We start from the raw sequence: 15,337 nt of genomic DNA, 5'->3' as shown, positions 1-15,337 counted from the left end.
GATCCAGGCCCCAAAAATGTGAGGCTGCACTACTGAGATCTTCTTATAACGATAGGTCCACCTATGGGGTGCAGTCTTGTTGTGGGGACCTTTTTTTTTCTAGGTGCCACATCAAAAATGACATCTTGCCTGGCTTGGCTAGTGGAAGTTATGGATGTATATGTATGGGCGTCAATGTTTATGGTTATTTAGGTTGACTGGGGATCTTGGTGACATCGCTGTACCTGTCAGTAATGAGGAGGAGACATGATGTCATCCAATTGTCTCAGTAGTGCAGCCTCAGGGTATGGGCCTTTCTTCTGATACAGTGTTCTCCAAACTGTGGCCCTCCGGATGTTGCAAAACTACAACTCCCAGCATGCCCGGACATGATGTCATTCAAGTGTCTCAGTAGTGCAGCCTCAGGGTATGGGCCTTTCTTCTGATACGGTGTTCTCCAAACTGTGGCCCTCCGGATGTTGCAAAACTACAACTCCTTCATGCCCGGACATGATGTCATCCAAGTGTCTCAGTAGTGCAGCCTCAGGGTATGGGCCTTTCTTCTGATACGGTGTTCTCCAAACTGTGGCACTCCGGATGTTGCAAAACTACAACTCCCAGCATGCCCGGACATGATGTCATCCAAGTGTCTCAGTAGTGCAGCCTCAGGGTATGGGCCTTTCTTCTGATACAGTGTTCTCCAAACTGTGGCCCTCCGGATGTTGCGAAACTACAACTCCCAGCGTGCCCGGACAGCCGTTGGCTGTCCGGGCATGCTGGGAGTTGTAGTTTTGCAGTGCGAGGAAGGTCACAGTACACTATTGAATTTGGTACAATAGAAGGACCCTCACCAATGACTCCATTTCGGTCCATGCCACCTACCCTGTGACATCCCCATCTGTCTGCTGTGGGCCCAGCTCTCTTGTCTTACCTGTCATCACATCACACAAGCACCAGTGATCTCTACTTACCTGTTGGTGAAAAATTCATGGCCGATAGTTTAGTCCTGAAAAGCTCAGTACATGATTACACGTCGACGCTCGTCCTCTCTTATTACAGCCGCTCTGCTCTACACGCAAGGGTGTAACCTTGTCATAATTCATGAGCACCCCTGAAGGCAGAAGCATATACACTGCTCCAAAAAATACAGGGAACACTTACACAACACAATGTAAGGCTGGGTCCACACTACGTTTTGTCCCATACGGGAGCGCATACGGCAGGGGGGAGCTAAAAGCTCGCGCTCCCGTATGTTACCGTATGCGCTCCCGTATGTCATTCATTTCAATGAGCCGGCCGGAGTGAAACGTTCGGTCCGGTCGGCTCATTTTTGCGCCGTATGCGCTTTTACAACCGGACCTAAAACCGTGGTTGACCACAGTTTTAGGTCCGGTTGTAAAAGCGTATACGGCGCAAAAATGAGCCGACCGGACCGAACGTCTCACTCCGGCCGGCTCATTGAAATGAATGACATACGGGAGCGCATACGGTAACATACGGGAGCGCGAGATTTTAGCTCCCCCCTGCCGTATGCGCTCCCGTATGGGACAAAACGTAGTGTGGACCCAGCCTAACTCCAAGTCACTGACACTTCTGTGAGATCCCACTGTCCACTCAGGAAGAACACTGATTGACAATCAACTTCACATGGAACAGACAACAGGTGGAAATTATAGGCAATTAGCAAGACACCCCCAATAAAGGAGTGGTTCTGCAGGTGGTGACCACAGACCCCTTCTCAGTTCCTATCCTTCCTAGCTGATGTTTTCGTCACTTTTGAATGCTGGCGGTGCTTTCACTCTAGTGGTAGCATGAGACGGAGTCTACAACCCACACAAGTGGCTCAGGTAGTGCAGCTCATCCAGGATGGCACATCAATACGAGCTGTGGCAAGAAGGTTTGCTGTGTCTGTCAGCGTAGTGTCCAGAGCATGGAGGCGCTACCAGGAGACAGGCAAGTACATCAGGAGACGTGGAGGAGGCCGTAGGAGGGCAACAACCCAGCAGCAGGACCGCTACCTCTGCCTTTGTGCAAGGAGGAGCAGGAGGAGCACTGCCAGAGCCCTGCAAAATGACCTCCAGCAGGCCACCAATGTGCATGTGTCCACTCAAACGGTCAGAAACAAACTCCATGATGGTGGTATGACGGCCCGACATCCACAGGTGGGGGTTGTGCTTACAGCCCAACACTGTGCAGGACGTTTGGCATTTGCCAGAGATGGTGGGTCAGTAATGGTGTGGGGTGGCATTTCTTTGGGGGGCCGCACAGCCCTCCATGTGCTTGCCATAGGTAGCCCGACTGCCATTAGGTACCGATATGAGATCCTCAGACCCCTTGTGAGACCATATGCTGGTGCGGTTGGCCCTGGGTTCCTCCGAATACAAGACAATGCTAGACCTCATGTGGCTGGAGTGTGTCAGCAGTTCCTGCAAGAGGAAGACATTGATGCTATGGACTGGCCGCCCGTTCCCCAGACCTGAATTCGATTGAGCACATCTGGGACATCATGTCCCGCTCCATCCACCAATGCCACGTTGCACCACAGACTGTCCCGGAGTTGGCGGATGCTTTAGTCCAGGTCTGGGAGGACATCCCTCAGGAGACCATCCTCCACCTCATCAGGATTATGCCCAGGCGTTGTAGGGAGGTCATACGGGCACGTGGAGGCCACACACACTACTGAGCCTCATTGTGACTTGTTTTAAGGACATTACATAAAGGGGTACTCCGGCACTAAGACATCTTATCCCCTATCCAAAGGATAGGGGATAAGATGCCTGATCGCGGGGGTCCCGCCACTGGGGACCCCCGTGATCTTCAGCGCCGCACCCCGTTAAAATCAGCCCCCGGAGCGTGCTCGCTCCGGGTTGATTACTGTCAATCACGGGGACGGAGCATAGTGACGTCACGGCTCCACCCCGTGTGACGTCACGCTCCGCCCCCATGTGACATCATGCTCCGCCAACTCAATGCAAGCCTATGGAGGGGGCGTGACATGGAGGGGGCTAAGATGTCAGTGTCGGAGTACCCCTTAAAGTTGGATCAGCCTGTAGAGTGGTTATCCACTGTGATTTTGAGTGTGACTCCATATCCAGACCTCCATGGGTTGATACATTTGATTTTCATTGATAATTTTTGTGTGATTTTGTTATCAGCGCATTCAACTATGTAAAGAGGAAAGTATTTCATACGATTAGTTCATTCATTCAGATCTAGGATGTGTTATCTTAGTGTTCCCTTAATTTTTTTGCCTATTGCGAAGATATATCCTCACTTTAAGATCCTTGGGGGTCTGACCTCTGGGACCACTACCAATCTTGAATATCAAGGAAGATGGTCTGGTGTCTGAGATGGTCTGAAATAGCTTAGTACCATGTTGGGTTCTAGGTCACAAGATCAGGATGAAAAGACTGTCGCTGGCTGCTATAACCAGCACTGGTGTTGCGCCCCCTGCAGGGATTGCTGAGCCACAGATGTGTACTTTTTAAAGTCTTGTCCTCCTCTTTACTTCCCCAGCAGGCAGCACGTCTTAGCCCATTTACATCTTTACTGGTAAGTTTTATGTCTTAAGCTTTGCATTGAAACGTCTTTGAAATGTCATAGTCCACTTCATGCAGTCGCATTTCCCAGTGTCGCTGTCTGTAAATGCTGTGGTTAGGTAACAGAAACATTGGCGCATTATTAATGGGTTAAACAATTGTCTCGGTAACACTAAGGGCAATCCAGCTCCATTAAAGGGGTATTCCATGAAAAAAACATTAACTGGCTATAAATTACTTCTATAAAAAAAAAATCTTAATCCTACCTGTACTTATCAGCTGCTGAAGTTGTGTTGTTCTTTTCTGTCTGACAACAGTGCTCTCTGCTGACATCTCTGTCTGTCTCAGGAACTGTCCAGAGCAGGAGAGGTTTACTATGGGGATTTGCTCCTGTTCAGTTCAGTTCCCGAGACAGACAGAGGTTTCAGCAGAGAGCACTGTGGTCAGACAGAAAAGAACAACTCAACTTCAGCAGCTGATAAGTACTGGTAGGATTAAGATTTTTTTTTAATAGAAGTAATTTACAAATCTGTTTAACTTTCTGGAGCCAGTTGACATAAAAAAAAAAAAAAAGTTTTTCACCCGAGTATCCCTTTTAACACTTTATTGATTCCATTGTTTTAAATGGGATAATTTGTGCGGTGCCGGACGGCATCACGAGCCGGATCGGAAGACGATGCCCACAAAGTTTTCTGTGAAAGCCGTCCGGAGCCGTACCCCATAGAAGTCTATGGAACACTGGAGGGGATGCCGGTGCAGTTTGGAGTGTCTGGCTTTTACCTTCTGTGCTTCATAGACTGTCTAGATCAGCGGTCTTCAAACTGTGGCCCTCCAGATGTTGCAAAACTACAACTCCCAGCATGCCCGGACAGCCAACGGCTGTCCGGGCATGCTGGGAATTGTAGTTTTGCAACATCTGGAGGTCCACAGTTTAAAGACCACTGGTCTAGATAGATAGGTAGAAAGAAAGTTAGATAGATCAGCTGCTGCAGAACTACAACACCCAGCATGCAATGACAGCTGCAGACTGTCAGGACATGCTGGGAGTTGAAGTCCTGCAACAGATAGAGATCACTTAGATATTACACAGATTTGTAAATTACTTCTATTTAAAAAAAAATCTTAGCTGCTGTATGCTCCACAGGAAGTTGTGTAGTTCTTTCCAGTCTGACCACAGTGTCCAGAGCAGAAGAGGTTTTCTATGGAGATTTTCTTCTACTCTGGACAGTTCCTGACACGGACAGAGATGGCAGCAGAGAGCACTGTGGTCAGACTGGAAAGAACTACAGCTGATAAGTACTGGAAGGATTAAGATTTTAAAATCTTTATTTTACAGGACGGGGCCCCGCATGGTAAAATACAGAACTGCTCCTATCTTGTTCTGCTTATTTTATATTAACCCCAGTCAAATATTGCAGATTTGGTGGCTGTTTCACTATTTGTTTGCCGGATTCTTTATTCCATTTTATTATTCAGTCATTTTTGGTTGTACAGTGATCCCTCAACTTACAATGGCCTCAACATACAATAGTTTCAACATACAATGGTCTTTTCTGGACCATTGTAAGTTGAAACCAGACTCAACATACAATGACAATCTGGACAAAGACCGTCCAGATCTGTGAAACTTGTCAATGGCCGAGAGAACTGACCAATCAGAATGGGCAATTTACAGGTAAAGCACCTGTATTACTGAAGTGTATGCACTGACTGGTGTCTGGTAGCGCCACCTACAGTACAGGGAGGTATTACATGTTCTTTACTACTCTTTACCTGTATTACTGAAGTGCATGCACTGACTGGTGTCTGGTAGCGCCCCCTACAGTACAGGGAGGTATTACATGTTCTGTACTCTTTACCTGTATTACTGAAGTGTATGCACTGACTGGTGTCTGGTAGCGCCCCCTACAGTACAGGGAGGTATTACATGTTCTGTACTCTTTACCTGTACCAGGGTTTGCTGCTCCTCTGGACACCAGGTGAGGGCGGCTCCATGTTACTTTTTTAGGACACTGTGTACTGTACAGGTCCCTCAAGAAGCTCCTGTCCTCTACATAGACCAGTGTTTCCCAAGCAGGGTGCCCCCAGCTTTTGCAAAACTACAACTCCCAGCATGCCCGGACAGCCTTTGGCTGTCCGGTCATGCTGGGAGTTGTAGTTTTGCAACAGCTGGAGGCTCCCTGCTTGGAAAACACTGACATGGACAGTGATTTACAGCTCCCAGCAGATCTTTCTTACTTTTATATATAAGGATTTGCTTTATCTATATTAGTTATCTACTTATTTCTCTTTAATTCTCACTTTTTCCTATTTTTGGATGACATTTTGGGGCTTTAGAACCAATTATCAGGTTTCCATAGAGTTCTGGTCTCAACATACAATGGTCTCAACATACAATGGTCGTCCTGGAACCAATTAATAATGTAACTTGAGGGACCCCTGTATTTCCTTATTTTTCATCATTTTATTGATTTCAGGCTTTCTGACCGTGTCTCGGGATCGGAGCACCTACCAAACGATCGACCACCCGGATACGCCGGCCGAACAAGACAAACTTCCCTCTCGTTACTGATGGATAACCCCTGGGTATTAGTGTCAGCAGAAATTTGGAGACGGCCGAGTAACCATCTACATTTGGGGCTTCTCTTGTGTCGGTGTAAAGCCATTCTTATTGCTGCTTGAATGGATTGAACGGGTTGTGGCGGCCATTTTGTAGACTAATCCAACAGTTGTCAATGCAAAAATGTTACAGTCTCTGTCCACCTAAACAAGCAGCGTTGCGATAAACATGGGAACTGCGGTCCGGTCGGGTGGATTTACCCTTGTGTATATATGTCTTCACACAAGATGGCTGCTATCCATTCTAGTTAAAGGGGTACTCTGGTGGAAAAAATAATAATTTTTTATCAACTGGTGCCAGAAAGTTAAACAGATTTGTAAATTACTTCTATAAAAAAATCTTAATCCTTCCAGTACTTATTAACTGCTGAATACTACAGAGGAAATTATTTTCTTTTTGGAATACAGAGCTCTCTGCTGACATCACGAGCACAGTGCTCTCTGCTGACATCTCTGTCCATTTTAGGAACTGTCCAGAGTGGGAGAAAATTCCCCATAGCAAACCTCTCCTGCTCTGGACAGTTCCTAAAATGGACAGAGATGTCAGCAGGGAGCACTGTGGTCATGATGTCAGCAGAGAGCTCTGTGTTCCAAAAAGAAAATAATTTTCTCTGTAGTATTCAGCAGCTAATAAGTACAGGAAGGGTTAAGATTTTTTAATAGAAGTAATTTACAAATCTGTTTAACTTTCTGGCACCAGTTGATTTAAAAAAAAAAAAAAAAAATGTTTTCCACCAGAGTACCCCTTTAATGCTGTGAATAATGTGAATCTCTTTTTTTTTTTTTCCCCTCTTAAAATTTACACTTTACATTAAAGGGGTTATCCAGGAAAAAACTTCGGGAACCGCCCAGTTTAGAAGCAAATCCCCATAGCAAACCTCTTTTAAACTGGGCGTTTCCCGAGACACGTGTCATCAGAAAGCACTTAGGCAGAAAAGAACAACCTTAACTTTAGAAGCTCATAAGTACTGAAAGGATTAAGATTTTTTAATAGAAGTCATTTACAAATCAAGTTTAACTTTCTGGAGTCGGTTGATATATATAAAAAAAAGATTTTTCCTGGAATACCCCTTTTAAGGCCGAAAAATATCCCAAATTATGGTCGTAGCTTTATGTATGGAACTGGTACTGACAGATAGAGATGAGCGAACTTACAGTAAATTCGATTCGTCACGAACTTCTCGGCTCGGCAGTTGATGACTTTTCCTGCGTAAATTAGTTCAACCTTCAGGTGCTCCGGTGGGCTGGAAAAGGTGGATACAGTCCTAGGAAAGAGTCTCCTAGGACTGTATCCACCTTTTCCAGCCCATCGGAGCACCGGAAAGCTGAACTAATTTATGCAGGATAAGTCATCAACTGCCGAGCCGAGAAGTTCGTGACAAATCGAATTTGCTTTAAGTTCGCTCATCTCTACTGACAGACATGGTTGCCCATAGCAACCTGTAGGACTGGTTGCTATGGGCTGTGTTTCCCAACAAGAGTGCGTCCAGCGGTTGCAAAACTACAACTCCCAGCATGCCCGGACAGCCGTAGGCTGTCCGGGCATGCTGGGAGTTGTAGTTTTGAACAATAGTTGGGGAAACACTGGGCTTCACCTACAGTTCTTACATTGAAACCACTGGTGGTCACCTTGTGACTATTACATGTGTTCCCGAAACAATTACGCAATTCTTAAAAGGTCAGATGGCGTATGGTTAAAAAATTTTTTTTTTTAAATCACTAGTTGTTGTGAAATAAGTTTCCTTTTTTCGTTAATGAATTTGGCGGCCATTTTGGATCTTGAGCCATTATTAATGATTGCATCATTTTCCTGAGATCCAGAGGAAAGGAATGACTAAATCTAGCGTAGACGTGCCATCTGACACAAGATATATCCCTTGTGGTTTTTGCGTAGTCGTTACTAAAAAAAATATACACAAAAAAAATATATAAACAGGGAACTACGAAAAAAAATTCAAAATTGTGATTTTTTTTAAAACATTTTTTTATTTTACAAATTTCGACAACAAATGAGAAATATCATTTATGTAGATGAATACCTGCCATAATTTTTTATTTTTTTTTCCCTGCAACCGACCTTTGTCACGTGATAACAAAATGGCCGCCACCACTGTTTGTTGGCTACAGTCTTGACTTTAACCTTTCAGGGAATGTAAATTGCTTCTCTTTTACCTCACAGTGCCTTAAGATGTCACAGGCGTAACTATTTTTCCACACAATGGGGGAGATTTATCAAAACCTGTGCAGAGGAAAAGTCGTCCAGTTGCCCATAGCAACCAATCAGATCGCTTCTTTCATTTTTCAATTTTTCAGTCCTTCATGAAAATGAAAGCAGTGATCTGATTGGTTGCTATGGGCAACTGGGCAAGTTTTCCTCTGCACGGGTTTTGATAAATCTCCCCCAATATGACTGCGTCGTTTCCATACTGCCGCATTTATTGTTACTATAGGAACCATCAGTTACAATAGTCGCCGTCTACACAGACTATGCAAATTTGCCGCAACGCGCGTTCATTTAGCCTCTGCACCCTTATCGTTGTCATCGTTTTTTTTTGTGTGGAAATTCACTATACTTGTTGTCAGTTCGTATTTTTTGTTTTTGTTTCGGATTGTCTCGTTCTTTTGTATAATATTCTTGTATATATTGTATTTTGTGCCTTTTGGAAACCAATAAATTAAAATCTTGTGAAAATGGAAAAGTTTGTGTGGTAAAATCTAGAAGGAAGTCGACGATGGTAGACGCTCCCTATCAGGGGAGGGCTCGGGACTCTAGCCCGCTCTATACCTAGCGGTTAAAAACTATTAACCCTTTAGATGGCACTGTCAAAGTTGACAGCGGAGTCCAAATCTCAGTTTATGGCGGCCTTGGTGGAACAATGCTGGAAGTTGCCGTTTTCCAAAATCTGGAGGGCCGCAGTTTGGAGAACTTGCTTAAAGGGGTACTCCGCCCCCAGACATCTTATCCCCTATCCAAAGGATAGGGTAATAAGATGTCTGATCCCAGGGGTTCTGCAGCTGGGACCCCCGCAATCTTTGTGCAGCACTCGTCGTTCATTTAGAACACTGGGCACAGACAGTGGGATCGTGACGTCATGGCCACGCCCCTCATGACATCACACCATGCCCCTCAATGCAAGGCTATGGGAAGGGGCGGGTCGGCCACCCCGCCCCTTCCCATTGTCTTGCATTGAGGGGGCATCTCGAGGGATGTAGCCGTGACGTCACGACCCCCGCCGCCCGCTCCAAGCGTTCGGAACGAAATGTTCTGAATGCTGGGGCAGCGGAGTACCCCTTTAAGCCTCGGGCTTCTGTGAAAACTGACTGGCACCTCACAGTAACATTGCAGGAATGCCGATCGGACCATTAGTGATAGCGGCATTTGAGCAGTTAAATGTCTGGGGTGATCTCTGTTAACCGTCGTTACCAGCGGGTATCGGCTGCAGATGGCTGAGCTCGCTCCATACTCACTCGATGCCCAGCCGCTGAATATGTACAGGAGCTGGGCGTAAATGGGTTAAATACCCAAACTAAATAATGAGTCACTGCTGTATATAAGTAACAATAAGCTGCACTCACCTGTTTAACCCCTGCTGTGTCCAACCCCTCCACTCTAAGACTCCCCGCTGGGATTTTCTTTACCTGGCCGTATTAAAGGGATATATGGCTGTATCTTCGGTGCAGCCATGTAAACAAAGCCGACGGGAAGTACCGGAGCAGAGATTACACAGGTGCGTAGAGCTGCTCTTTTCTTTTTCTTTTTATTAGAACAATAACAATGATTTTGACCATGACACAAACCGTACGGCCTAACATTGCAGCCCTGCACTTCTGTATCACAGCTAATCAATATGAATGGGGTTGAGTTGTCACCCGAATGTGGCTATGACGTCCATCCTGGATACATTTCTTGTGGCTGCCAGGCCATGAACACTGACAAGTCACAACGCCACCTCATTCACTTGCAGCGCAGTTAAAGCGCAACTGTCATGAAATCTTGGTGCGATAACCTGCACGCAGCCTTTGTACTGTGTGCAGGTGGCGTGTATAGCAATATTTTTACCTGAAATTTGCAGGCTTTCATGACGCCAAAAAATGCTTTTATTCAAAGCCACTGACGGTCGGATAGGGGTGGCGCGAGGTACGCGATTCCACGCCCCCTCCCCCACGCCTAACCTGTATGTCAGCACTGGGACCGCTGTGTGATTGACACACAGGTCCCAGCACATGCGCCCTTCAGATAATCTAACGTGCGCACCCCTGTGTGTCATCCACCAAGCGCTCGCTCCCGCCGCCATCTTCCTCCTCAGTGTGCCTACGCAGTGCTAGGTGCAGAGAGCGTGCTTCCTCTCTGCACCTAGTATTGAGAACTAACCTGATTGCGCGCTGCTCTGCGCAGGCGCACTGAGGAGGAAGACGGCGGCGGGAGCGAGTGCTTGGTGGATGACACACAGCGGCGCGCACGTTAGATTATCTGAAGGGCGCATGCGCTGGGACCTGTGTGTCAATCACAGCGGTCCCAGTGCTGACATACAGGTTAGGCGCGGGGGAGAGGGCGTGGCATCGCGTACCTCGTGCCACCCATATCCAACCGTCAGTGGCTTTGAATAAAAGCATTTTTTGGCATCATGAAAGCCTGCAAATTTCAGGTAAAATTATTGCTATACACGCCACCTGCACACAGTACAAAGGCACGTTAGATTATCTGAAGGGTGCATGCACTGGGACATGTGTGTCAATCACAGCGGTCCCAGCGCTGACATACGGGGTGGGGGTGGGCGTGGCGGCGGGGTATCATGTACCTCGCGCCTTGCCTATCTGACCGTCAGTGGCATTTTTTGGCGTCATGAAAGCCTGCAAATTTCAGGTAAAACATTGCTATACACACCACCTGCACACAGTACAAAGGCTGTGTGCAGGTTATTGCACCAAGATTTCATGACAGTTGCGCTTTTAGGCAACAAGACATAGTTGCATGTGGTGTAGCCAAGTGCTTCCAAGCTGGGTAGCGCAACACATTAGTGTATCGGCAGCAGTCCCCAGGTGTGTCGCAGAAACCAGCCAGTTCGGCAGCTGTCGCTGGTCCCTGCTATTAAGTGAGCACAACCTGTGCTGCTAGTCTTGAAAAGGCAGTCGTGGCCACCTTAAATCAAGGGGCTGCGGTGGCTGAATGGACTTAGGCCCCGTTCACACTACGGAATTCTTGCGGATGGATTCCGCGAGCGGAGCTTCCGCCTGGCGGCCGCCGCCGGAAGTGTTTCGGCGCTAGGGCCGCGGGGCAGTGCAGTGCTAGGGACGGCTGTGCAGTGCTCACGGAATCCGCGCAAATAATGAACATGTTCTTTCTTTGCACGGAACACTTTCATCGGCGGAAATGTCCGCCGCTGAAATTCCGCAGTGTGAACGGGTCTCGCGGAAACCCGTTCACACTAATGTTAAAGTTCACACCGCGGAATTCCGCCCGGAAATTTCGTAGTGTGAACGGGGCCTAATAAGCGATGTGCTGAGGAGCTGCACAGGAGGATGTCACTCGTCAGAGAGAGAGGCCGAGCCTTCGCCTGGGTCTGCAACAATGCACCGAGAGGCCTGGTGAGAATGGAATGGTATCACGAGCGATCAAGGAAGTGATGTAATGCTGTGTCACTGCGGGGGGGGATGATGTGGTTCGGGGAGGAATGCAGTGGCAGGAGGGGAATGAAATAGCAAAGGGGGTGATGACATGGCACAGGGGGGTAGCAACCACATTTGTAATGCTGATACTGGATACTGGTATCACGTGTGTTGTAGGATGTGTAATGTAATACGTGCAATTAGCGGTACAGCGCGGAGTGTGTCACCAAACTATGCAGGTGTAAAAAAGCTGTCACCAACATGAAAAGTTTAGAAAGCACTGCCTTAGGTAGACAAACCCAAATAAAATTATGTATTGAAATATATTTCAAGAGCCTATATATATATATATATATATATATATATATTTATTAGGGCTGGGCGGTATGGCCAAATATGTGTATCGCGTTATTTTTGTAACTTATGGCGGTTCCACTGTACATAACGGTATCCCCCCCCAAATGAATTATCAGCCCAGCGCTGCGCTGTCCCCATCGGGGTAAATACTCACATATCACCCGCAAGCGCTGCCTCCTCGTCCTCCTGTTTGTTGCGGGCGCTGACACTCTGTACTGTACGCTGTATCCCTATGCCCGGGCTGCAAAAGGTAAACAAAATAAACTTTAACGTATGCTCCTACGTCGGTCTCGCGCTCTTCCTAGGGAATGGAACGTCAGAGAGCCGTCAGCCTATCACCGGCCGCAGCGATGTTCTGCCTCGGCCGGTGATAGGCTGAGCCCACTGTCATGTCAGAAGCCGGCTTCTTACATGACAGTGCGCTGAACCTATCACCGGCCGAGGCGGGACATCGCTGCGGCCGGTGATAGGCTGACGGCTCTCTGACGTTCCATTCCCTAGGAAGAGCGCGAGACCGACGTAGGAGCATACGTTAAAGTTTATTTTGTTTACCTTTTGCAGCCCGGGCATAGGGATACAGTGTACAGTATAGAGCAGTGGTCTCCAACCTGCGGACCACCAGATGTTGCAAAACTACAACTCCTGGCGCACTAGTCGGTGATCCTGTACAGCAGTGGTCCCCAAACTGTGGCCCTCCAGATGTTGCAAAACTACAATTCCAATTACTGTCCAGGCATGCTGGGAGTTGTAGTTTTGCAACATCTGGAGGTCCGCAGGTTGAAGACCACTGGTATAGAGTGTCAGCGCCGGCAGCCCTCAACAAACAGGAGAACGAGGAGGATAGCGCTTGCGGGTGATATGTGAGTATTTACCCCAATGGGGACAGAGCAGCGCTGGGCTGATAATTCATTCATTCCCAAGGGGGAGGGGCCCAACCAGTATTGCGGTATGGGGAAAAATTCATATCGTGCAGCACAAAAATTTCGGTATTCGGTATGAACAGGTATACCGCCCAGCCCTAATATTTATATATATATATAATTTTTATCTTTTATTTTTTTTATACTGCTGTAAAATGAAAAAAAAAATGGTATAATATTTTAAAAATAAAATTTATATTTGTAATTTTATTTTGTGAACCAGGATCGAGTGAATGTTTTCTATTGCTAAAAGTATTTGATGTGATGACTGTGTTATTTAACATTTAAAAAAAAAAAAAAAACAATACGTACACGAAAAAAAAAAAACATCTATTCAGCATTTTTCCGGTCACATGAGACCGGATTCTATGTCCCAAATCTCTTAAATCAATATTCTGCGTGTCTGGCCGATGGTTGATAATTACTACATCTCTTCTTAATTCTGACCTAGAGGAAATCTCGGCCCGTCTCCTATCATGGGGTAAAATAATAAGGCCACTTGTGGTTTCTCTTCATCCTCAGCTGTCATAGCGTCCGGGAAAACCGCTCATTACACGCACAATGTGGCGAAAACAATGGAGCGGAGCGGCCGGGGGTTCATGGGGAGACTTCACTAATTATTGGGGGGGGGGGGGGGGGAGGTGTGAAGAAGCACATCTCTATTCCCTGTGTGGCGGAGGAGAATTTTATATTTCTCCAATTAAAATTTTCATAAAAAATTTAGGATTTGCTTTTTTTATACCATTGTCCGTAAAACTAAACATAATATTTTCAACAAAGAGAAAAACAAATAAAAAAATTATTATATAATTTTTTATTTTTTTTTTTACATAAATGTTTATACCACTTTACTGTACATTTGAAATGGCCTACAAAGGACGTGTTGAAAACGATCTGTTCCCTTTATTGGGTCAGAACGTGCCGTATTTTGCTGCTGCGTGTTTTTCTACCCACTGGCTTCAATGGGTAGGAAAATATGCAGCAGCAAAATACGGCTCGTGCAACCCTACCCTAAAGGGCATGTTCCCACTTGGCTTATGTGCAGAGTATTTCACTGTACGCAAAATCTGCAGTGGGAAATACGCTGCGTATCCTTCGCTCGCCATACACACAAGGCTTTCTGGCAGCAGCCCTGTGTGTGCAGTGAGTTTTGGAGGCGGGGGGCCGTGTGCTGACGTGACTGTGACGCGCGGCTCCGCCTCCAAAACTCACTGCACACACAGGGCTGCTGCCAGAAAGCCTTGTGTGTATGGCGAGCGAGGGATACGCAGCGTATTTCCCACTTCTGACGTAAAATTTGCGCAGCGTGAAATATGCTGCGTATGCGCCAGGTGGGAACGCTCCCTTAGAAAAAACATAGCCGATTACTTCCAAAAACAGCGCCACTCGTCTTCAGGTTGTATGTAATATTACAACAGATTTTGCGCAGCGTGAAAACACTGCGTATACGCCAAGTGGGAACGTGCGTACTGCAGTGTAAGACACTTATCTCCTATCCTGCAGATAGGGGATAAGTGCCTGATCGCGGCGGGTTGCCTGTGAGCAACTAATGCGCGTGTTGTTGACCTCACTAAGGTCGACGACACCGTACCCCTCCCCCCCCAATACAGCTCTATGGGAGAGGGGGGGATGCACAAACACTGCATCTCCGCCTCTCCCATAGAGATACATCATGCTGCGGCCGATACACCTACTGCACGGGAGAGCCACAGCAGAGGCCCCAGCCCCCGCCCCGCAATCAGACACTTATCCCCTATCCTGCAGATCTCTTTTAGGGTACGTTCCCACCTGGCGTATATGCTGCTGCGTATTTTATTTTCCCATTGAAGTCAATGGGTAAGAAAATACGCAGCAGCAAATACGCAGCAAAATACGCCAGGTGAGAATGCACCCTTAAAATGGATCTGTCTCTTTATTACTCTGCATTTTACTATTCCTCAGTTATTCCTCCTGGAAATATGTCAATACATTGACACACCCTGTAGCAAGTGTTTGCCAACCAGTGTGCCTTCAGCTGTTGCAAAACTACAACTCCAAGCATGTCCGGACAGCCTGTCTGCATGTGGCCCCACCCCATTTTGTAATGAGGGGGCCGCTACCCCACTTGTTCCTGATAGAGTTGTATACTCAGCATCTGAGCACCAGAGCTTTGTTCTGCCTGAAAGCTTTGACTTACCTAGACATAAAAGCAAAGTGTGGAGTCATCACATGCTAAGCAGTATATGATGTAGCAGAGCTGTCAGGGCTCCTGGCACAGAGCGCCCGCGCGTTTCAGGCCAGAAAACTTACATAGAGGTTTTGGCTTGGGCCATAAAT

At 46.9% G+C, this 15,337-nt stretch overlaps 1 protein-coding gene across 1 annotated transcript in view; it reads left to right on the top strand.

The window, feature by feature from the left end:
- AGTRAP (angiotensin II receptor associated protein) overlaps window positions 1-6,429 on the top strand; it is a 19,569-nt gene extending 13,140 nt beyond the window's left edge. Inside the window, exon 5 of the mRNA XM_056542237.1 lies at window positions 5,996-6,429. Within this exon, the coding sequence (XP_056398212.1) occupies window positions 5,996-6,090 (95 nt within the window). The 3' untranslated portion in view covers window positions 6,091-6,429. The remainder of the gene's footprint in view (window positions 1-5,995) is intronic.
- The last annotated feature ends 8,908 nt before the right edge of the window (window positions 6,430-15,337 follow it).

This window comes from Hyla sarda, chromosome 10 (assembly GCF_029499605.1).
Source record: "Hyla sarda isolate aHylSar1 chromosome 10, aHylSar1.hap1, whole genome shotgun sequence".
NCBI classification, from domain to species: domain Eukaryota; kingdom Metazoa; phylum Chordata; class Amphibia; order Anura; family Hylidae; genus Hyla; species Hyla sarda.
Note: the sequence above shows the minus strand (reverse complement) of the source record. Positions and strands in the feature narration are given on the sequence as shown.